Here is a 25,693-nt window from a genome sequence, read left to right as displayed (position 1 = left end):
GTGAAAGACTTATCTTAGTCTCTGTACTGGGAACACCATTTCACAGGATATGGGGTGTAGAGATATCACATAGACACTTTTGGGAAATTTTATTGTAAAGGAAGCAATGTTGCTGAAACTGAAAAGACACGTAAATTAACATAGAGATAATGGCGGAATGTGAAACAAACTCAGAGGGTGAAGCAGTCAGAGCCAGGCTGGGCTTCTTGGGATAAGTAAGAAACTTTATGATTTTTTTTTCTAAAGTTTATTTTTATTTATTTTGAGGGTGAGAGAGAGAACAAGCAGGGGAGGGGTAGAGGAGAAGGAGACAGCCAAAATCCCAAGCAGGCTCCGTGCTGTCAGCATAGAGCCAGACGCGGACCTCGAATCATGGACCATGAGATCATGAACTAAGCTGAAATCAAGAGTCGGATGCTTAACTAACTGAGCTGCCCAGGTGCCCCAAGAAAATTTATGGTTAAATAGAATGCCCCTCTCATTTGGCTGCATTTTAGTCTTATATTTTTACTGGATTCCTCCTTGTTCTACACTCAACCCATATTAAAGTCCTTCCAATTCCTTAAATATTCTCACTGTGAGATTATGCATTTGCTACCTACTTTTCCTGAAACATGATCTTCCCTTCCCATATACTTTTAGTAACCCCCACTTGCTCTACAGAAGGAGCTACCTCTTCCATGGAGTCTTCTCTGGCCTCTGAATTGGGAGCTATGAGCCTTCCTATATGATGCACATCCTCACTACTCAATATAAATTCCTATCCTATTTCCATCTCTACACTTAAGACACTGTGTGTTAGCACCTGCTTCTCTCTCCTCTTTCTCTCTCAATTTACTTGAGGACAGGGCAGTATATAATTGGTATTTGTATTCTTAATGCCGTTAACACGGCACCTGACACATATTACAGACTTAAAAAAAAGTTTCTTGTTGAAAAATCAAGCAGAAGTCTTTATATACAGATTAAATATGTGTGGCCAAAGTAAGTGAGGTTAGGAAAAACGGATACATTTATTTTTATCCTAAGAAAATTTTTAGTAATGGGGCACCTGGCTGGCTCAGTCAGTAGACCATGAGACTCTTGATATTGGGGTTTTAAGTTCGAGCCTCACATTGGGTGTAGAGATTACTTAAAAAATAAAAACTTAAAGAAAGAGAGAAGTTTTAGTAAAATAAAATATAGCAATTGCTTCAGAAAACCTATGTGGTAAAAATACATCGAATGAATCTTGGCACTGGACTTTCCTTGTAGTATTGGTAGGATATTCTTATTGAAGCCAAAAGGAACTGAAAGTTTTGTTTTGTTTTGTTTTAACATTCTGTCTCTGACTTCTGGTAGAATGGAATAATAATTCTCATCTCATAAAGATTTTTAAGTATGAGGGTTATGCAATAGTACTACTTTAGTGATTATGGGTAAAGTTGGTACCAAATACATGTATTAATTTATTCAATATGAAGCAGTGATTCTCAAAATTTTTCAATGAATATTTTCTGAAAACAGAACACAAAATCACAGAGGGTCTGGCAGATGTGGACGACATCAGCTCTCCACAAACTCAGAATTTGTGCCTTTGTTTTTTTCTTTTCTTTAAGATTTATGAAAATTTGGAATTCTATTCCAAAATATAACTCTATTTATTCTGATATTAAAATGTTCCTGTCAATTTTTTTACAGTCTTCAGCCACTTTTGCAGTCAGGAGGAGCCATGTGAATGAGTTCTAGCCAAAGAAGCGTGAATGAAGTGATAAGTGTCAATACTAAGCCAAGGCTTTAAGTAAATATAAGAAGCCCTCCTCATGTTCTTCGTTTTCCATCAGCTGAATAAGATCACATGTGACCCTAAGAGATGGCAGAGTGACAACGTGTAGAGAGCTTGGGCCCCGAGACCATGTGGAAGAGAGCTACACAGAAACTGGGATCACCCATCTTGAACTATTATGTGAACAAGAAATTTTAAACATCTATTTGTTGCAACGACTACTGCTATTCAAACCAGTAGCCCCCCCCCACCAAAAAAAAAAAAAAAAAAGAAGAACTAAGAATTTGGCAGTTCAAAGATATCCTAACCCCCAAATGAAATATTTTTTTTGTCTATACTAATTATCACATATTTATTTGGATTTTTGAAATAAGTGCTGTTGAAATGTTCTTTCAACTGTCTTAGACTTTGCCATGCATTAAAAACCTCTAATTAAAACATCTGCTCAGAATTTCTCAATGTGCCATAGGTTAAAGCAAGAAAATTCAGGCTTAATATTTAGTTTTTATTCAGAAAGGAAGAGGCAAAAAAAAAAGGAAGGATGAATGGGGAAAAACGAGTGGTGGCCCCCCTAAAGCTATGTCAAATAATTTGTAATGGCACTGAATAATGCTCATGGAATCCTTATTATTTATGATATGGATAGAATATACGTAAAAAAGCTCACAGAATCTTGTTATTTATGATATGTATAGAAAATATGGAAAAATATACTAGAAACCTCACTCTGAAACATTTTTATACTTTCCTATATGGCAAGTATCGTTGACTGGATGGAGGGATCAGTGGATGGACAGATATATATAAATCAAAGGCTTATTACTACAAAGTAGACAATCATTATTAACATAATTAGTCACTAACATAAAAATTGTGACTTTAGTTACCCTTTAACACTGTATTCATAATCTGTAAAATATTATTGCCTTACTATTACATGGTAACATTTTTTCTCATAAATAATGATTTAAAAATCTAAAAGAATAAATTAGAGAATCATAAAAATCACTGAAATAAAATCATCATGACCTCTCATCCCGATTTTTCTATTTTCTCCAAGTCCATCAACCCTCCCTTTTCATCGGTCTTAAGTCTTCTGCCGTTTGACCCATACTTAGGTCAATACTCATACCTAAATCCCCTGTTTTTTTCTGACTCTTCATTCATTATACTCATCTGGAAAACTGCCCATACTGAATGAATTCAACTACCTGTTTCTCCCTGCAAACACTTAGCTGACTACAACTGCAGAAAACATACGCGAGAGGGCTGAAGGGTACCATTATCAATGTGTAGTGATTTCTTCAGGTTCCTCTGGGCAACTGCTTCTCCTAAACATTTAGAAGACCATTGCCATATATCACCATTCTATACCTCAAATGTCTGATAATGTGACCCTCCTACCACCTCTTCCCTCTACAGATAACCTTACCTTCTACATCCTGGAGATAAATAAAAAATTTAGAAAGGATAATTTTATAGGAATTTTGCTCAATTTACCACTATCTTAAACGCTAGAACAGTTTCATCTAACTTCAGATTCTCTGCCTTCTTTCCTCATATAAGAGGGTTGCCACCCAGTCTCTTTCTAAGACCAATCTCTTCACTTACTCTGGATTCGAATTCTTACAGCTTTATAGCTTTCTTGGATATATTTAAACAAACAAAAAAACAAAATGATTAAAAAATGTGCTGGCCTCTCCTTTTCTTTCTTTGTAGACGCATCATTGTCTAGCCAGTCATTAAATATTGGATTTTCCCATGGTGTAATCTTTTAAAATTTTTTTTTCAACGTTTATTCATTTTTTGGGGGGACAGAGAGAGACAGAGCATGAACGGGCGAGGGGTAGAGAGAGAGGGAGACACGGAATCGGAAACAGGCTCCAGGCTCCGAGCCATCAGCCCAGAGCCCGACGCGGGGCTCGAACTCCCGGACCGCGAGATCGTGACCTGGCTGAAGTCGGACGCTTAACCGACTGCGCCACCCAGGCGCCCCTCCCATGGTGTAATCTTAATCAATCTTTGCTTTTTTTCTTATTCTGTTTAGTCCCATCCATCTTTAAACCCTATCTCTCCCATGACATTGAGATCAGTATATCTGCTTCTCTGATGCCTATCTGCATATTTATATCTTAAAGACACCTCAAAATCATCAGGCCCAATAGTGAACTCCTTCCTCATCTCACTCTCCATGTTCTATTACAAAACTGTCACACCTGCCATCTTTTCTCCCTAAATCCCTCTTTTTTTCTTAATTTCTTAATGTTTGTTTATTTTTCAGAGAGAGAGACAGAGTGTGAGCAGGAGAGGGGCAGAGAGAGAGGGTGACACAGAATTCAAAGCAGATTCCAGGCTCTGAGCTGTCAGCACAGAGCCCCCAATGCAGGGCTCAAACTCTCGGACCATGACTCGGATCATGACTCTCGGGTCATGAGATCATGAGCTGAGCCGAGGTCAGACACTTAACCAACTGAGCCACCCAGACGTCCCTTTCTTTAAGTATTTCTTGATCCATTCATGTCTCTCCAACTCCTCCACCATTGTATCAAGTCCAGACTGAAATCTTTTAAAAAAATACAAAGAAAGATACCACCTTACTATTTAAAACACTTCAGTGACTTCCCACTGCTCAAGATCCTTAACCAAATTCTTAACATACTTGACTACATTCTCTAAAGTGGGCTACAAATCCCTGCCTTCTGCGAATCAGCAAACATGATGCTCTTTGTATTTATATAACATTTGTATCTTTCTGAACGTAGAGCCTTTTTACAAGTTGCCCCTTAGCCTGGATCTATTCAGCCCATACATCTCAGTTCATACATTTCTGCCTCAGGGACATTTCTCAGATCTTCAAGTCTATTTCAAGCATTGTAAGTTCTCTTACCACTCTCTACCCTGTCTTTGTAAAATCTATCATATGGGTTTTTCTTTAATATCTGGTTGTAGTGTGAAGGCAAGGAGTGTTTGTTTTTTAGTTTTTCTCACCATGTGTCCTATTCAGCACAGAATCAGGAACAACATGGATTCTCTTTTAATATTTATTGACTATATAGAAACAAGAAATTTAGAAAGCATTCTATTTGTACCCAGTTTAAGTCATATAATGAATTTGCATTAAAGTTTACAGACAGCTCTGACTTGATTTTTTTTGATGATTCACTCAAACCAGATGTCTTCACAGTTATGTATGGGAGATATGCCGAATTTCTATCATTTTGCCTAATTTCTTACACGTTCAATTTAATTTTAAAAAATTTGAAGTTATCATTGACAATCTACTCGCAAACCACCTTTGTTATTCTTCAATCTATTCTTCTTGGACTGTTGCTATGTTTGCTTTTCTTCCAGCTACCATTTCGCACTAGTTTGTTTCCTTTCTCTCTGGGTTACTATATAATATTTGTAAGTAAAAAAGTTGATATGACTTTTTAATTTAAGCATAATTAACAGAGTTACATTAGTTTCTGATGTACAATATAATTCAACATTTCTATACATTACTCAGTGCTCATACACTAAGTGTATTCTCAATCCCCTTTATCTATATCACCTGTCCCGCACCAAGCTCTCTTCTGGTAACCACCAATTTGTTCCCTGTATTTCAGAGTTTGGTTCTTGTTTGTCTCTGTTTCCTTTTTTTCTTTCTTAAATTCCACATATGAGTGAAACCATATGGTATTTCTCTTTCTCTGTCTGACTTACTTCACTTAGTGTTTTATCCCCAAGATCCATCCAAGTTGTTACAAATGAGAAGACCTCAAAAAACAAAAACAAAAATCAATGACCCCAAATACACACACACACACACACACACACACACACACACACACACACACACACTGTTTAGCACCAAAACACTTTTTTTTTTTGCCTAATAGCTAAATGTCAATTAGTAGACTATAAGTTTAATGAGGTTCAGGATCTGTGTCTACTGATATATCACTAGCACATAAAACAATTCTTAGAACATTCAGATAATCAATAAATATTTGTTGCATAAATGAACTTTCACCTAAGACATTATTGAACAATGGCAAAATACATCCTAGAATTATTTTATCCTTCTCTTTTGGTGACATATGGACTACTGTATCTTCATTAAAATTCTTTCCCATAGCAGGATGACAATATGAGGAAAAGTCAATGTTTATCCCAATAATTTCCTTTAATTTTCTAAAATTTATAACTCCTGGATATTTTTAAAATTTTAGTTCTAGTAGTGATTCTTGAGATCATATGTAAATGTGTTAACTACACTACTTTATCAACTTCTGACTGAGGGACTAAAGAAAGCTCAGGACCTTTGACAGACAGAGACATAAGACACTGTAATGATATGTAGATGTGAAATAAGATCATAATATAAAGAACATTGGACATGATAAAAAAAATCTCAAATACTACACACACACACACACACACACACACACCCCAAATTTTAACACCTCTAAAGTTGAAATACATCTAACAATCAGTGGGTTTCTTAGTTTAAGTGGTAATATTTTCTTCTTTGTATTGGTGTATAAATAATGCCATATCTCAAAACACATGGCATTTTTTGTTCAATTAGATCCTTTTACAACATAGTATCCATAATGGGGGTGAACAAATGTTTCGGAAAGGGAAGAGAGAGGAGTTAAATAAGATTATAAGGAGCAAAGGAAGGCATTACAAGTGTTTTTCTACCTACCACAATTCTGTGTTTATATGTATGGAAATACATAGCTTTTATTACCTTATGCTAGAGTCAATCATGAATATGTCTACTTCATTCCTTAAACTCCTTAAGAGCAGGACTATGTGTTAATCCTCCTTGTATTCCCTAGAGCTGGGCACTTGATAGAAGTTTAAATTCATTTGTTCAAGTAAGTTAAATCTAATAGCTTTGTCTTCTACAGAAAGGGCAGCAAATAGAATTTGTTGTGATAAATTTGTAAGGTACTTCATAGGAGAATATTAAGCTCTCTGATAAGGAACATTAACTTACTTGGGCTATTTGATTACTCTCTAATTCACTGATGCATTAATTTTCTGAATGCAGTAATTACCGTCAGGAATTACTAATGGAGAAATGAATTAAAATCTACTGCTCCAGGGCACCTAACAATGCCCAGGTGACCTGAAATATTTCCGAAAAATAAACATATTCTCCAAAAGCAATTTGCCTACCGGCAGAATAAGCCTTGCTAATTGCCACACATGTGAGGGAAATTTACAAATGTCTCCATTTCCTAGGAGTTTATAAAAGTGAACACATTACTTCAACTGACATACTGAACATGGAAGATACACAAACAGTGTCTGTGTAATTAAATATAAACACATTTATATCTTGTTCAACCCCAGCATGAATGAATTTAAGAGTAGAGTGAAGAAAACATGACCAGCATGGCTAAATAGGGAGTACAGATGATAAGTCATCAGCTCCAATAAATCAACAAAGGCTCTGCATCAATGTTGGCATTTTCAGAGCTCTCTAAATGGGAATAAACATCATTTCAATCACCAAATATGTGCTAGGAAAATTTTTCCAAATCAAGAACATTACTAGAAAAGACAAAAATTAATAATGAAAATACATAGGAAAGGGAGGTTTTGAAGGAATATGACTTTCAAACTAAAGGCAAACAGAACTCAAGCAAAGCTGAATTTCTAGTTATAGTGGAAGTGCAAAGGCATTTGTATGTCATTTGCCTTCCTGAAAACTCATACATCAATTAGGAATGAAAAAACAAAGTAGACAAAACAGACTTTTAAATATCAGTACCTACTTTCTATCTTTAGTGAGCCAAAGAGCTATAATCCCAAATAGCAATTTTGAGTAATAATGAAAAATACATTTTGTTCTGTACCCAAACTAGAGTGGATACTGAGTAACAACCCTTGCCACTACTCTCCCGTTCGTCTCCAGACCTTCACAAGTACATTTTCCCCTTAAAAGTATGCCAGGCAGTCCAGAAATACCTCTCAAGATCTTTATAATGAGGGCCATGAGCAGGCCATGGCGATCACACTTCAGTCCCTTCCCACTAGACCCATGGAAAGTCAGCTCAACAAGAAATCACACTGGAACCTCAATGGGCTGCTGAAGTCCTGGGCAAACCGCCAGAGACAATGGTTGAAAGATGGAGCCAGATGAAGCAAAAATAAAGACAAAGAGTAGCATATGGCAGCAAAGATATTCTCAAGGGATTTATTCTGAGTCCCACCAAACTCTCTGGGCTGTGGACAAAGGACAGAGTTGATCTGATGAGCATGGGCCCAAGAATTACAAACTTCAGGTTAAAGCAGAGGAGTGCCTCAGCTTGTTCCTGCTTCCCCTCACTCTATTTCTCAACAAAGGCCTGCTTCATTTAAAGATGAGGCCTGAACAAGAACTAGCGTTGAACATATGGTAAAAATATTCATTCTTTGGATAGGAAAAGCATTAAATGCATGATGGGTCAGCAGTGGATTAGGTGGTTTGACAACACTGATGAATAATATAGGCACCTCCTCTCACAGAGTTTCATGAAAGGGGAGACAGAGATCACAATGAACATCAAAAGCTAGTTAAGTTAAATAGTAGGTGAGAAAGTGATCATTGTTATTAAAACAATAAATGCATTAGGGAAAGGGTATCAGAAGTGCTAGAGGAGAGGGCAGGTAGCAGCAATGAATAGGACAGTCAGGAAGCCACACTGAGAAGATGAGATCTAAGCAAAGAGTAGATGGTGACATGGAAACAATAGAAAGCATTTTAGGCAGAGGGAGAGAGATGGGGTGTGGATTCCTGAAACATTAAAGGATACCAGATCAGGAAGAACAAGATACAGATTAACAGAAATTGAGACCAGAAAGTTGAGGGGGGTGTTGGCAGGCAGATGGGGGAGTCCTCAGATCAGGTAGACCTTTGTAAAGACCTTGGCTTTTACTCTGTGGGAAATGAGAAAATTACAGAGTTTTGAGAAATGGAGTGACAAGATCTAATGTTCTAAAAGGAACATTTCTCTGTTGAGAATAGACTATTGAGGGCAAAGGTAAGTGCAGGAAGACCCATGTATAAGATAATGAGTAATGGTGGTTCAGGCAAGGGTGGGGTAGTTCAGACAATGAAAATTGGTTGGATTCTAGATGTAAGTTGGAAGAGCCAACAGAGTTTCTGAAATCTGAAGTGAGTTGCAAGGAAAGGAATAAAAGATAATTTCAAGGGTTCCAAAGTTTCCAGCCAGAGCATATGGAAAGATGTCATTGTCATCAGTAGATGACAGATGACGATAGATGATAGATACTGTTCAGAAAGTAGAAAGGGGAAGATTGGGAGTTCAGTATTGGAAGGGCTGAATTTGAATCATTTATTAGGAATCTAGGTGGGGGTGCCAAGTAGACCATGGAATGTATGAATCTAGAGTTCAGGAGAGAGATCTGGACTGGAGAGAAAAAAAGGGAAAATTGCTTCTGCATATTGTTGAATAGTGGAGAGGGTCTGGGGTCTACAATACAGCAAGAGGGATTGAGGTAGGAGCATTATCTATGTAAGAAGTGGGAAGAAAGAGTGGAAGGAAAGCTATGCGGGTGTGTGGTATCTGTGATACTGGGGGTTGTTCTCGGATTGCTTTAATCTTTTTGGTGAAATAGAATTCAGGGTTATGGGCTAAGAACACAAGGATGTAGGAATTGGGAATTCAAGAAAAAAGGAAAAGTTTTGAGATAATCAACTGAAGGGAGGGGCAATAAAAAGAACAGGAATCCAGAATATGATTATCTGGTAGTATTAAATAACAAAATACCTGATACAAATTAAATTCAAGGACAGAAAAGCCATCATAAAAAATATGTGCTTATCATTGATTCTATTAACATACAACAAAGTTTAAACAACCATTAATAGTATGATTTCAGAGCAGAATGCAAATTCTATAATCCTGCAATACGTAAAAATAATAATACTACTAATAAATATAAGATGTACGAGAGCAAGAGAGATGGGGAGAAGTATAAGAATGATAAATTTCCTGGGTGCCTGGGTGGCTTAGTCGGTTAGACGTCCAACTTTTGATTTTGGCTCACATCACGATCTCACGGTTCATGAGATTGTACCCTATGGCAGGCTCTGTACTAAACATGGAGCCTGCTTAGGATTCTTCTCTCCCTCCCTCTGCCCCTTTCCTCCAAGCTCGCTCTCTCTCTCTCTCTCTCTCAAAAAAAAAAATGAAGAATTTCCTCATTTTGTTAATAACAGATATAATCCTAAATTGAAATGTGTAATTAACAATGAATTATTGCTCCAATCTGTAATTCTCTTAACATATATTTTTTCTTAAGTGTAAATGGTTCTTTTAGGAACTAGCATTTCTTGTGTTGAAGTACCAAAAAGTCTCATTTCATTAAATTCAAGTAAAATTAACCTGAATATTAGTATTTTTAATTTTTTAATGTTTATTTATTTTTGAGACAGAGAGAGAGCATGAGCAGGGAAGAGGTAGAGAGACACAGAATCTGAAGTGCGGCTTGAACTCATGAGCTGTGAGATCATGACCTGAGCCAAAGTCTGATGCCCAACCAACTGATCCACCCAGGCACCCAGGCCCCTGAATATTAGTATTTTTAAGTGTCATTATCCTATATTGTCTATTTTTGTTTGTCTCTCTTTTCATCAACACAGAGAGAAACAGAATTACTTGACATGCTCCTCACCAAATGTTAATAGTGAGATTAATCTAATTTGGGAGGATTTTTTTTTTACTATCTTCTTTTTAGGTAAAACATTTTTTATCATATATATACTGTATAATAATTTAATGAGCATGTATGCATTTTTTAAAAATTTTATTTTAGAGAGCCAACTAAAACACCCAGAAGCCCCTGTATTTTACCTTTTTTCTAATGTTTATCTTTGAGAGAGAGAGCACAATTGGGGGAGGTGCAGAGAGAGGGGGACAGAGGATCCAGAGTGGGCTCCATGCTGACAGCAGAGTCCAATGCGGGGCTCAAATTTACCAACCGTCAGATCATGACCTGAGCCAAAGTCCGATGCTCAACCAACTGAGCCACCCAGTTGCCCCTATTTTTTAAGTGATACTTTTGAAAAAAATTAAGGCAAACACCTTGTTCCATATAACCTAAAATGTAGGGTAATCAGAAACAATCTTACCCTAGAAAGAGGAGCAGTGTTGAGTGACCAAAACTATACAGAATAATCTATTAAAATGGAAAAGCAAAACAGCCAGGATTTAAAGGGATACTGAGAAATGCATTCTTATATGTTGCTAATGAATACTCTAGTAACGTTTCATTTGTCATAAAATTTTAAGAACTTCCCTATCTCATTTTCTTCTGATAGACATTTAATTATCTAGCCACCTCTCTCCCTCTCTGTGTGTGTGTGTGTGTGTGTGTGTGTGTGTGTACATATATACAAATACTTATATACACACCTAGGAGGAACATAAAAATATTCCAAACTCTCAAGAAAAGTTACCTCTGGATGGTGAAATTATCGTTACATTTTCCCCCAACTGTAGTTTCTCAATATCCTATATTAACATGAAATGCCATATATTTCAATTCTAATATACACATATTTTCACATCCCGGAAATCAAGACAAGTCATAAAATTAGTAGTAGCTTAGATTCAAATAAATATGGTAATTTTGTAATTGAAATAAAAGAGTATTTAAAATAAAGGAGAGATGACAAAGAGACATCACAGAAGATAACTTGTCTACAGTCCTTAGAGTTGACTCGGAACATTTGAAAGATCAGTAAGAAGGAGGTGGTGATTTGGTTGTAGCTCAGGTTGTTTTTGTGCAGGCTTAAACAAATTTAGGGAGGAAGAACATGTTCAACAGGAATAAAGTCATTTACTGTGATGGCAAAATGAGAAAAATGAGGGTTTGGATGGAAATGAAAGAAAAAGACACAAAAACCTTTTCTGTAGCATTTCATTTGAATTGGAGTGAGACATTATGAGAAAGAGCTTAAAGATGGGGCAGAGTCAGAATGAGTTGGAGAAGACACTGGGCAAAGTGGCCTCAGATGACCACACTCTCCTTTTGACTAGGGTCCATTTGTGAAATTACTTACTCTTGAAATGCAACCAAATTTTGAAGTTATTTCTTGCCCTGGTGGAGATGAATATATTTTACTCTCAAACTGGTGAGTGTAATTCCTACAATTCTCACATAAATATAAAAAATAATTTTGGGGGTGCCTGGGTGGCTCAGTGGGTCAAGCATTCAACTCTTGATTGGGTCATGATATCACAGTTTGCAAGTTTGAGCCCCATGTGGGGGTTCTGCACTGATAGTGCAGAGCCTGATGGAGATTCTCTGTCTCCCTTTCTCTCTGCCCCTCCTCCACGCTCTCTTTCCTTCTCTCTCTCTCAATCTCTCTCTCTCTCAAAATAAGTAAATAAACTTAAAAAATAATTTCGTACTGAACTAAAGGTGGCCCTATTCTTTCTGTTCAATCATTACCATTTGTAATTCCATCCAAAACCATCTCCCCAAATTCTAATATACTTTGGATTTGTACCCTTCCTTTGCTTATGCCATATACAGAATTCGTTCCAATAATATATTTTCCTTGCTCTTAAAACAGATTTTTAGAACACGCTCACAAGTGAGAGACAGGAAATGGTCATCTTTACCACCTGAGTGACCCCTTAATTGGACTTTAAAATAACAATAGTGCCAAGGTTTGGATAATTTTTAATTTGTATGGAAACCCCTCATACCAAGGTGAATTCTGGTACCTGTATGCACTATATACACTTATTTTCAATTTCATTTTCCAAAAGCATTAAATGAAGATTTTTAAGGAATTGTCTTACCCAGTGAGTTTGACGGCATGTGTCTGAAGCTTTCGATATTTTCCTGATTCTTCATTTGCTTTTTTGGTAATATGTCTATATATCCCTGTCTTATAATGGAAGAAATCCTCATGGACTTGCATTATGGCTAAAATAAAACCCAACAAAATAAATGCAACAGTTTGACACAATTCTCTTTAAAAACCTCTAAAATTCTCACAGAACAATCAGTGGTTCAATCGCCATGAAAGTCTAAAGAAGAAACTTTGCAATTCAGCCTAATTTTCTTTCGTACTTAGTTTAATTGCTGCAGTATTTTTTTTTTGGTTCTCTTATAAAAACAGCTTTTAGCTATTTATAATATTACTTAAGTACACATTCTACCTTTAAAACACCATCTATTCCTAATTGACAGAAGCGCTATTACCAGGAATTGAGACCCTTGCAGCCAAGCCCCCGTACACTTGGCTAGTGATTGCTGTTTCTCCATGAACTTGGGGCTTCACCAGGAGCCTCTTAAAACTCCAATTAAGCTGGCAGTGAAGAGTGAACCCAGCAAACAGGGCTTAAAGTAATTGTCCTTAATCCCTGCAAGTAAATACAAACCTTTCCTTGGTGAGTTTGAATAAAAAGCAAACCCTTGGCAAAAGAATGCTCTGACAAGATTTCATCCTCCCGGCTCTGAAGAGCTAAGCCACTGTTGTATTTTTTTTAGAAAGTAAGAGCTTATACTTGATAAAGCTCTCCTTCATTCCCTCGCCTAGATTACTTCTTTTCTGTATCATGCGCTGCTTTGTTGAAGGGCTAGGATAATTTAGGGTGAAGGCGTTAAAGTTTTAGAAGACATGCACTGAAAATATTTTTAGTTGGGACTAGATAAGTATATGTTGATAAGTGCACAATGCTTGTCTATATTAGTTTGACATGCTTTTTAAATAAAATAAAAACTAAGGTCACAGGCATTTGATAGATCCTAAAATGAAGCTTTAACTCCAAAGTCAAATATAACTTTTTAATGTTCCACCTTTTATTTCTTTTTTTAATGTTTCATACCTTTCCTGATGCTGTTTAAATATTCTCAAAAGCGGTTAACTCTTTTTTATCTGCTTTAAAATACTTTCCCATAGGATTTTAAGAATTTATGTAACTGTACTTAATGCAGATCTTCTTTAGTTCTCTTTTCAGCACCTAAAATTACTTGCAATTCTATAGATTTCAGAGGGCTGCACACAGTATTATTTATTCAGCATTCTATTGCGTTTTACATTCTTTTGTAGTGAGAGAGGAGAAAATGAGGCAACATGTTGCATGTACGGCAAGATGAGTCAACCCGCATTTATCTAAACGTGAAGATACTGCCAGGGGTTTTTCCCTTCTAGAGAACCATTGACCCCTTCAGCTCTTCTCAACTCTGCCTAAGCACCATGAATAAAATATACACTTCACTGCTAAAAGAAAGAGTGCCAAGCGAAGTAGCATGGGTGAGAGATCATCATGATCAACTTGAGGGTGGCTCCTTCCTTCAGACTCGATGAACCCATAAAGATATGACTGTATGTTACTGTAGTGCAATTCCACTTTGGGAAAACTGCAGCCAACTTTAGCACACGGAATTATAACAAGGTATGAGGGCAGGAAGGAGTCCACATTGATTCAGCTCTATCTCCCGCTCCTGACTCAGTCTGGCAGGAGGAAGGGTCTTGACAAACATTTGTTGAATGGCTGTGGAATAATTTGGATTTCAACTTTACTGTTTTCAGATTTTTATTTTTGATTCTTACTTTTGATCATTTTTGATTCATATGTGAAATTCATGAACATTGACGTACTTGAGCCTTAAAAAACAAACCTAAGGTGTTCTCAATTTTAAAGAATTATGCTCCAAATTTCTTCTGACTGATTAAAAGAGAGAGAAACTGGAAAGATTACTGCAACGATCTGAAGATAAAGAGAGCTTAAATAACTTGCCCCAAATCATTTAAGGAGCAAAGGTCAAAGGTGGAATTTTGTATGCAGCCTTGAGTTCTAATGCCTGTGCTCCTTTTAAATTTGTCACAAGAACTCACCTCAATGAAGCATGCATGTAAATCATACATGAATCTCCCACTCTTATAACAGTCAATAAAAGTTACATAATTACAAGGAAAAACAATTCTCTTCATTTGTTTCATGTTTTGTGTAAGGTCTCAGGATTTTTCGACTTAAATTCAGGACATGTTTAGTGGAAGCTCTGGCTTCCCAATAAATGTTAAGTGGTGATAATGATCAGTAATAATTCTTCCAAAATAACTTTGAAACCCATGGTTCCTGCTAGATGTTGAACCAATACTAATTAGGTCAGCATTCAGGAAAACAAAAGCAGGTGCTGGCCAATAATTCCTTAAGTATATATCAAATGTTTTAATTTAACTTTGGTTAATTTAAATTTATTTGATTCATTCCACTGCACTGATAATACATTTTGGGCCCTTCATGTGTTCACAACCTGAAATTCCATTTTAGGTCTCACTAGGTTTGTCCTTCCATGCTTTTCCAGGCAATGTTTAGCACAGGGAACATGCTCTATAAACTTACCTTCATCCATTGCAGTGATGCAAAATGAAATAGATAAGCAGAGGAACTATGTCTCAGAGATGATATCTTAAAAATCAAAGTCAATATAAAGTCAGGGTATTATTTTCTTATTCACTGTTAATTTACTATCCCTAACACATTTACAAAATTGATCAAAACAGAAGGCCTGTTATAAAACAAAAGCACACTGGCTTCTTTGGTTTCTTTTGACTTTATAGAAAAAGGAAAGTATTTAGATTTTTTTCTACTGCTAATTCTTGATTTTTTTTTCCAATCCATTACCTAACCCCTTTAACATGAAGATGGGAAAATTTCTAATACTTAATACTTAAATATGACTGAATAATTAAGTGAGCCCTGCCACTAAGCATTTAATGTTTGACTGCCTGTTTGCCTGTTTGGTCCATGATCCCTTTTGGGAAGACTTAGCAGACTTTCATCAAATGTGCCACTAGTATTTAGAATTCAATTTATGAATGTGTCTATCTTCTTAAAATGAAATGGCAAATAATGAAGTCATTTGGTGAGCATATATCCTATAATTGCACTGATCTTAGAACTGTTAAAACTTTGTGAACACTCTAAAAGTAAAAAATTTCTTTTATTTAGCTTCTTTTGCATGAAATAAAATGTAATGCTGTTTATTAAAGAAAGAAATAAGACACAACCATATTTCATCCAAGCTTACCTTGAACTGGTCCATTTTGCATGATTTCTTTCATTATCTCAGTTTCCTAGAAGGAGAAACATCATTGAACATCATTATTGTTGTCAGAGCATACTAAACCTACTATTTGGTGTATAATGTTAGGTATTATGTAATCAATTTAAGAATTCTACAATCCAGTGTGCCTTAACCACTTATAATTTACTCTTAATCATGGCTTGAAATACTCACATGTGAAATACCACTTTGATCAAGTTGCTAAAGACAAGATGCACCCATGTGTTTTACTGACTTTTACCAATAATATTTTCACCAATACTAATTTTTAATTATTATTTGAAATAATAACTTTTGTGGTCACAAATAAGAAATAATTAATTAAAACCATGTTTTATCAGTTTATCAATTATTTTGATCACAGGAACAACCTCAGGTGATTGTTTAGTGAGGTACCTCAGTGTAGGTTAGTATATAAATATTTCTACGTTGTTACTAAGTGCTGTGTAATGCAGCACCTAGTAAGAAGGCAGGTCATTCATTTACTCTTTAATTCATTCATATATGCACATTGGTCACAGAGTATATACCAAAAACTGGAACAGAAACAAATACTGACCCTTTACTTGTCCTCAAGGGATTTACATTTTGGTGGAGTAGATGGAGAATAGCACAACTAATTGCATTATGATATAATAAGTTACATTACAGAGATAAGCACAAAGTTCCTAGGGGTGCAAATGAAAAGGGGAATTAATGTTATGTAGGAGTTAAGAAAAGTTCACAGAGAAGATGAAGTTTTGACCTGGGATTTGACACATGTGTGGGCTTTTACTGGATGGAAACACGTGGGATACCCACTTGGGTCAGAGGAATGATCGTGCAGCTAAGAAGGAAGCATGAGAGAGCATGATGTATTTATGGAGTGGACAGTAATCCTATTTATCAAGAGCATTAGGAGCAGGTGTAGGGGTAGATGCTGGCAGGACAGAGTGTGTAAAGGATTCGGTCAGAACCGAATCATGGAAGACCTATATGCCATTATAAGAATACCGAACAGTAGGGTCGCCTGAATGGCTCAGTCAGTTAAGCATCCGACTCTTGATTTCATCTCAGGTCATATGTGACGGTTCGTGATATCTAGCCCCTCATCAGGCTCTGCACTGATGGTGCAGGAGCCTGCTTGGGATTCTCTCTCGGCAACTCCCCCACTCTCACTTTCTCTCTCTCTCAAAATAAATAAATAAACTTTGCCTTAAAAAAAAAAAAAGAATACCAAACTTATTCTGCAAGTAACTAGAAGCCACTGAAGGTTCAGATATTCTGAAAGTGAGCAAGTCTGGGTAAGACTGATATGATGGAGTTAAATTTGTCCAGGCTTTCAACATGAAAAACTAGAATCTAAGGGAGTCATGTTCCCATTTTGGCTGCACCTACTTCGATCATTTTGTAGAGTAAGGCAAAGGATTGATACAATGAGCTACTGCCACAAAAAAGTCACTGAAAAAAAGGTATGATTTAGCTCTTATTTGTCAAGTATGGAAATATATATCATATAATCATTCATGCTGCTAATATTACAAAGATCAGAAATCTGAGAGTCTTTAATGGACACTTTAAGAATATAAAAAATTATCCCTCAAAACATAGTATCATTTTAGAATATAATAGTTTTTAAATAGTTTTAATAACAGCAGAGCTATATATTTTTGAGAAAGTTAACCATTGTTAATTCTTGCCATTTAGACTTACATTGGAAGAGACTCTGTATGGGGGAGAACATTGGTAGATCCTGTTTGATTTCTCAATGTTGTTGGGACATGGCTTTGTGGCATGCCGTTTTCCCCGCCCATCAGACCTACTCGCCATGGCACAACCATGATTGGTAGCATTTTGGTTCTTGAAAAGTGGATAGCATGCATGGGATACCAGTCTATGAGGAATAAGCAAAGAAGTGAAAGTAGTACTTAGAAAAATGCCCTAATATCGAATCTATGCACAAGTTTACTTAATTAAATATTTATAAATTTTCCTGAAGTTTACTAAGTTACATGTGTAACTTTCAATGGGTTGATTAAATCTAATACACCAGTTCAATATATTACACTCTTCCCTGCTCCCTCATTTTTCTTTATTACAATTTTAAAAATCTTGTTTCAACCTACTTTAATAAATAATTTATCTATGGTATAGAATTTCCTGAAGATGAAAAGTGACTGTCAATAAAATCTATGGTAATATTCATACAGGAAAGGCTTCTTCATTCTGAATATTTAATTATAATATAGAAGAGCCAAACTTAATATGAAAAAAACCAAGGATTTTATTATGTTGAGATGGGGTATTTTGATGAATTATGTAAGTTTCAGAGTTAAAGCTGTTTTGTTTCTGTTTTTGCTTTTACATTTTTATGAAGTTATAAACACCTTCTCATAAGATCTAAATCATTATGTTTATGTGGTTCATTTTGGGAGAAATACTATATACTAAGTAGAAAGTTATCAGATGCATACATTGTACAAAAGATAAAGAAAATAATTTTTATTTCTGATTTTGAAATTGAACGTAGTAAAAAGCAAAAATTATTTGATACCAAAGCTATGTAATTTATTGAATATAGAAGAAGATCATAAGGAAAATAATAAAATTGCTTTTATACATATTTAGCTTGAATTAGCCATAGAAGTATCAAATATGATTGCTTCAAAAAAATTCAGTAGTGTTCAACAGAGTAAGAGAATGTGAGCAAGGAACATGATGAAAGTAAAGCTGTTAAAGAGAACGCTTAAAAAATTCTTGCATAATATGTATTACTTTGGGATAGTAAGTGCCATGGATTGAATTGTGTCACCCCCAATTCATGTGTGAAAGCCCTAATTCTAAGGTGACGGTATTTGGAGGGGGCCTTTGGGAGATAACTAGCTTTAAATGAAGCAATGAGGTGGTGCCCTGACACTGGATTTAGTGCCCTTATAAGAAGAAGAAGAGATATTGGTGCTCTCTTTCTGCCATTTGAAGACGCAAAAAGGCAAGTTAGGAAGAGGTTCTCTCACCACGACTAGATAAGCTAATATCTTGATCTTGGACTTCTCAGCCTCCAGAACTGTGAGAAATAAATGGTTGTTGTTCAAGCTTCCCAGTCTATGGTATTTTGTTATGGTAACCTAAGCAGACCAGTACAGTAAGATTTAGTTTGGTCTCAAAGTTCACTTATGTTTGGAAGCTTCTAAAGGGTATTAATTTTTGCCACAGTGTAAAACAGAAGCCAATCAAGCACCACTGTACCAAAAGGTATCAGTCCAAGTTGTCCATTCAAAGCACCACCTTATTAAGCAACATGCATGAAAAATTTTTAAAGAAATTTATTGCCACCCATCAATATCTGACACCCACGCTTTCATACTACCTGACTGGTCTAGAGCAAACCTAGAGCACTCAGTGAATGATAAAAATACAGGTGAGCAATACATATGTACACTACTCGTTATCAGCTGCAGTGTCCTTACCTTGATAACTTGGGTTTTAAGTAGATTAGCCCTTGTGCAGCAGGTGTCAGATTACATGAGATACATAAAAAACAACCTGCCTTTCCTCATTAAATGGGATGGTAACCCAACGATAAATTACTAATTTTATTCATCTCGTTCTTAATCTAATTTTTCCCTGGCATTACCCATCTACCTGGGTAAATGAAGACTCGGCAGAGGTATGAGCAATATCAACTACTCTATTCCCGTGGGGACTCAGTAAAGCCATTTGGCTCAGAGCAACCAGGAGACAATGCTTCCTTGAATCCTTCTATTCATTTGGCCAGGAAATATATACATTCTTCAAGTAATGGCTTCCAATAGCTTATAATCTTAGTAGACACCAAATACAGTGTATATTTAAATGTAATACAGGCATTTATATAGGTGTAGCACATATGTTTTTTGGTAAAATCTTAACATTCATTTGTTTCCTTCTTTTAACTCTGAACAGAACTAAGAAGAATACTACAAACATATGTTGGGCAGCTATTTACCCACGTTTTCTCAGGAACCACCAAGCCCTATCGATGCTTCCACTATTGCATCCGTGACGGTTCTTGGGACAGCAAGAGATCAAATTCTGAGGGGATAGATTAGCTGTGTATCGACCTTTGGACTGAATTGCTATTCGGTCAGCTGCCACACCTGTTTCAAACAGAATAGTGATTAATATTCGAAGGGCATATGACATTTTTAATAATTTACATAGCCTTTTTTTAAATCCTAGTCGCCAGAGCTTTATATAATTTAAATTTAAGGCCAATGTCCTTAATATATCATGCATTCCAGCAAAGTCAATGGGGTCATAATTTTGGTCATAATTTTTATCCAGTTGTGGTATTGCTCAATCGTCTTAACAAATTCAAAGACTTTTCTAGTTCCTTGTTCTTTTCTAGTTCGTTGTTCCTTTCATGTTCTATATACTTATGAATTTTTCATTGCGGAATCTTTCAAGTATAACTCCTTGAGGGCAAGAATCACATCTCAGTTACATTTCTATCTCCCGTACTTCATGTACAGTCATGGATAAATATATAACTTCTGAAATGAGTGAAACTAAACTGAGGAAATCAGAAAAGCTTATAGAAATATTAACTGGAAATTCATCGATATTAATATGATATATTGGAATGAATTGAATCCTTGGTTTTTAAACTGGTGTCTATGTTAATCACTTGGGAAACCATTCATAAACTAATCCATACTTATATAAATCTTATACAATATCTAAAAACTACAGAGCATAATTCACCTTATTTATACATGGTATAAATTTATATCAATATAAAATTCCCTAGCATGGTTGTAGCTAATCAGTTCATTCCTTTTCCCAACATATTACTGGCTGCCTGCTAGGTGATAGGCACTGAACTAAGTACTAGAAATTACAGTGATGAACAAAAATCATAATGATACCCTCATAGAATAATAGGCTAGGGAAATTAATCCACCATTGGATAAAATGATAATCCATTATCATTTCAATTATGTTACCTCGATAAACTAATAAGAATGACAAGATCATGAGAAAATTGGGATGGGTGCCATTTTGGTACAAATTTTTGTTGTTCTTGGATGGCTGGTATAGTTTGTTCTTGATATTTAAACTTACTTTTATTTAAAGGCAACAATGTCATAGGCTTTCTTCTATCCGTCCAATGTTTTCAGGAGATGTTATAGCTTTTGCTCATCAAACTTGTCTGTATAATGGAATTTCTCAAGGTGCTAATTTAGAATTATCCTAAAATAATTCATTTTTAAATAATTCACTTACATATGTATTTCTGTATGTACATGGTTTTTATGTAACTATAGCATATGTACAATTCTGTAATGCAATTGCTGGCACATTTTAAATGTTCAATATCTGTCCAATCTATAACCTCCTACTTCCTTCTCAATTCCCATCTCTTACTGTGTTGGGATAAATTTCATAAGAGAAAATGACATTCTACTATCACCTCTGCTATTCTCAAGGAAATAATTCCCTATTTCATTGAAGAAAATAGAAATTTTCTGATGCTTTGACTTTCAGTACAGGGTTCAGAATCAAATGTAAACTTGAAAATATTAGTGCAACTATTCTCCAGTTCAAAGAACACTTTGACAACAGTAGTGAAGGAGCCAGTAACCTGGCTTCCAGGATCATTTGTGAGATTGGGTAGGTCATTTTATCTATTTGTGCCTATTTTATAAAACCAGAGGCTTGAAAAATGTGACCTCTAAGATTCCTTCTAGCCCTATGAATCTGTAGATTTCAACTCAAGGATAAATATTTTGAATTCCAATTGGACATAGTATGTTCCTCATACAGACATTTCTGAACCTCAGTGAATGTTTAATACAAATTAACTTGAAATAGCTAAAATAAGTCAGACTTAAGAATGGCTCAGTTCAGCAAATTGTTTTCCACCTCCTTGTGAAAACTTTTATTGGCCTTTACCCGTGAGACACCCTATCATTTGCCCTGCTTATTTTACTCTATCTCTACATTTGCTCTGTGACAGGTATCACCCCTGCCATTCCAAACTCCTTCACCACTTCAGCTTCTGAATCTTGCTTGAATTTTGTTGGCTGCATAACTATTGTTTCATATGTGTTTATTTTTAAATATCTTATTTATTCCACTTTATAGTTTTTAGCTTCTTTGCAAAAACACGTTTTTATTGTAACTATATTTTCTGTCATAATTTTCTAGATCTTTAAGAGAACCTAGTTTACTCTTTGCTATGCTTAACACACTCAAAACAATAAATAAACAAATAACATGTGCCTGATTTGTCATACTGAATACACAGGATATAAAACCATTGCATCTGAAACCACAAAAGTGTTGAAAACCCTCTTCCTGGTATTTTGGTATATTAGGAAGGGGGACAAATCCAGAGTTAGCCCTGGCCTGAGCCCATCTCTGGGGCTGTGACTAGGGGACACCAAAATACACCATTCAAATCAGCCTAGCATGTTGCTGTCACTATCTAACCACCAATATTTTTTCTAAGACATCTTCAGAAATTCCAGTCTAACTTAAATTTAAAGCAAAATTCTTACACATCACCTAAGAGGTGTAATACATGAACCACATGAACATAAAATGATAAAATATTTATATGATTAAATATTTTTCCACCCATGTGAAACAAGTCTCAAATAGGTCCTCCATGCAGATCCCTAACAAGCAAGGACAAATACCAGAAATCCAGGGAGCATTTGTTCTAGAGTAGGAAGTAGCATAGACTTAACAGATGGAGCCACTCCAGAGGTAAGCCTGGCCAAAGGCATCATTTCTAGAACAAATTAGCTGATACTATGAAGCAGTGATATGTGGACCAATTTATCAGTACTTTTCTGTCCCAAGGAGTATGACCCTTCAGAGCTGACTTCTCTAAGAGCCTATGCTCTTATTTTACAATGCTTTTACAATTCTTGGAATCATCTTCAAAGCCTAGAACACAGTTTTATAAAGATCTTTGATAGTAGCCAACCAACATCATGTTAGGCTTATGTTATTTGCTGGAATCTAACCAACACTCCTTTGAGGAAAATTTAGAGACTAAATCTTGAAATTAACCTGAGTATTGATTTACTGGACTTGTGAACTTATATGAAAGTAGCTATAAAAGAAGTATTCCTTACACTTTTGAAGTAACAGCAACATTAATTTCGAAACTACTCTTATCAATTTAGAGTCAGAAGCTACAAATTTGCTTTTATCTCAAATGAGATAAAACCTATTTAATCCATTATTATTTTGTTCTGAAGTGTTTCCTTACATCAGAGTAGTTTAATAATTAAGCATATTATTGCAAATTGTATAAAGAGAAAAGAATAGGAGAATTACATAGGTATGTGCAAGTTCATATTAATATTACCCAAATACTATGAATAAAGAGGTATCTTCTACTCTTATCATGTGGATTTAACTCTCAAAGGACAAACAAATTTTGGAAGCTTTTCTTTGTTGTTCGTTTGATTTATTCTCCATTTAAAATTATACCCTAAAAATCAAGACCAATTTTCAGAGTGAAAATGGATATTTATATAATCTTCAAGTTGCTTTCTCTGGTCAGAATAAAACTTTATTTAAATTGACCAAATGTTAACATTTAAATATTCTAAATTTAAAAATCTTTTAACTACTTTCCCAGAATCTTGAATCAATGGGAGAATTATAATGAAGTAATCAAAATGACTTTATTACTTGCAGTAGAAAATGCCCATGATGCAGCACAATTTTTTTGATCCAATGGGCCATGAGTCCATCCAGGCCATTTATAAGAAGCAATGAAAAACTCTGGAAGGTCAGTTGTTGCAGGTAAAGAAGCCTAAGGAAGGGAGGCAGACGTGTCAGATTTCTTCAAATGTATCCCAATAATCATTTTAAGAAAATGACATGAACTTTTATAACATTTATCATTATTTTTTTTAATTTTGTACATTCGTGTTTTCTGAATGACACCCCTGAAAAGCATTAGTAATGTGGCATTTCTATTTCATATATGTTTAAAAGATAATTCAATGCAGGGAATCCGAACATAGTGCAAAATCATAAGAACAAGATGTAGAATTTTCCTGGGTTACCATGCAGAGCAATAATTTTGGCCAATGTTTCTATCTTCTTGAATCAGAGTTTGAGTCACTCATATGAAAGATGCATGGTGTTATTTAAATTTGACCTCATAAATAACATTTACCTTTAGGTCTCTTTTATGTTGGAGAGTGTGACTCTGTATGAAATTAATTTTGAAACAATGCATATGTGGCAATGTACTTGGAGCCCTAAGGCACACCAATTTTACACAAGACATTAAGAAGCAAAACTGGGATGAATTGGTTGACATTTATAAAATCCTTGAAGACTGAAAGGGTTTCAGAAAGTGTGGAATGCCAAATGTACAATACCATTGTTTCTTCAGAGCCCATGTTCGAGTCCTGACAGAGTCGATTTCAGCTGCTGTCTTTCCAAGAATGTAAATTAAATGTCATACCTTGCTCTGTTCAAGTCACTCAAAGAAAATCTCAAACACAATACCCTGTTTTTTTTCCCAAACTTTCTAAAGAGTGATAACCTTCACTTGAAAAATAATGACTCAAACCAAATAAGGATTTATTAATTTTTATCACTTAAGCATACACACACATTCACACACAACATTTTTGATAGTGCTTTAAAGTTTTCAAAATGTTCTAACAATCAGTATTTTATCTTCGCAATAGCTCTAAGTTGTATAACCATGGCAAATAATTTTCACTCTATTTTATCAATTAAGAGACAAACTTCCAAAAGTTAAATGACATGCTAAAATTAAATAAGAAATATCCCTGAAACTAGATTCAGGTTTTGGAATTTAGAACTAAGCTCCATTTATCATTTCCTTACTTTGTTTATAAAAGCTAAAATTTTACCTATTTAAAAGTTTTATAATTGTGCATTGCATTCAGCAAGTCAGGTTACTGATCCAATATCTTGCAAACAAAATTACTTCTGACAGGTATATAATTGCTTCAAAGACTAAAGAAAGATTTGGACTTTACATGTCGGCCTAAAAAGGTATCCATCCAAAACATTTATAAACTTGAATTTTGATTAGAGAGTTCAGTTTTGATTTAAAGAAACTACTATCACCTGATAAGAAAGTTATTAAATCTTGAGTTCCATTACTAAAAATATTATTTAGATGATGGAAGAAAAGTGCAGAAAATGCCAAGCAGATCACAATAGAGTGTCTGCATGATACCTTTAAGAGAAGTATCATGGAAATCCAGGTGATGCTAGATCCTTATACCATTAGACTGACCACACTGCAGAAACCTAGAGTTGCAGCTCAATCAATTTATGCTCTGAATAGAGAGTTCCAGAGATAGAGATTCAGTCTCCAAAAGAGTCTTTCTAACTAAAATGGAAATATACTTATCTTATTAATTACTAATACTTCCCAATTTTATTATCATTGGCTCATCAATGAGCTTTTAAACATTTATAATACTAAGTTGTCTCAAGTTTTCAGAAAAATAGGTGCAGTGTGAGTTGTTACTTTACCACTTCAGAATTACAATTTAATAACATAGCTAGGACATTTCCCCTCTACTCTATTAAGGCAATATACAACCATTACATTGAACACATTTCAGCCTGGTTGAATTATTTAGAATTTGACTTCCATATTCCAAAGCCTACCAGAATTCTTTGCACACAGGAGGTATTCAATAAATACCTTATAATAATGAGGAGATATAGATCTAACTGGTGGATTTCATCTCTTAAAAAATGATTTTTCCTCTTTAGGCACATTAAGTTAAATTATAAATACCAGTCTGCTTTTATTGCTTTTACAATTTATTGCTTTAAAAACATACTGGTCGG

The 25,693-nt window shown here is 35.2% G+C and overlaps 1 protein-coding gene across 2 annotated transcripts in view; it reads right to left on the bottom strand.

Moving 5' to 3' along the window:
- The window catches only part of TINAG (tubulointerstitial nephritis antigen), an 82,982-nt gene that overhangs the window by 29,092 nt on the left and 28,197 nt on the right, over positions 1 to 25,693 (bottom strand). Inside the window, exons 5-9 of one of the 2 annotated variants that reach the window (XM_006931811.3) lie at positions 23,531 to 23,654; positions 19,824 to 19,974; positions 17,552 to 17,732; positions 15,824 to 15,869; positions 12,583 to 12,709 (exon numbers count right to left, since the gene is read on the bottom strand). In XM_006931811.3, coding sequence (XP_006931873.1) covers positions 12,583 to 12,709; positions 15,824 to 15,869; positions 17,552 to 17,732; positions 19,824 to 19,974; positions 23,531 to 23,654 — 629 coding nt within the window. Of the gene's footprint in view, positions 1 to 12,582; positions 12,710 to 15,823; positions 15,870 to 16,418; positions 16,528 to 17,551; positions 17,733 to 19,823; positions 19,975 to 23,530; positions 23,655 to 25,693 lie in introns of those variants that run through there. The other variant, XM_019830738.2, reaches the window with a different exon arrangement.

Source organism: Felis catus, chromosome B2 (genome assembly GCF_018350175.1).
Source record: "Felis catus isolate Fca126 chromosome B2, F.catus_Fca126_mat1.0, whole genome shotgun sequence".
Classification (NCBI taxonomy): Eukaryota; Metazoa; Chordata; class Mammalia; order Carnivora; family Felidae; genus Felis; species Felis catus.
Note: the sequence above shows the minus strand (reverse complement) of the source record. Positions and strands in the feature narration are given on the sequence as shown.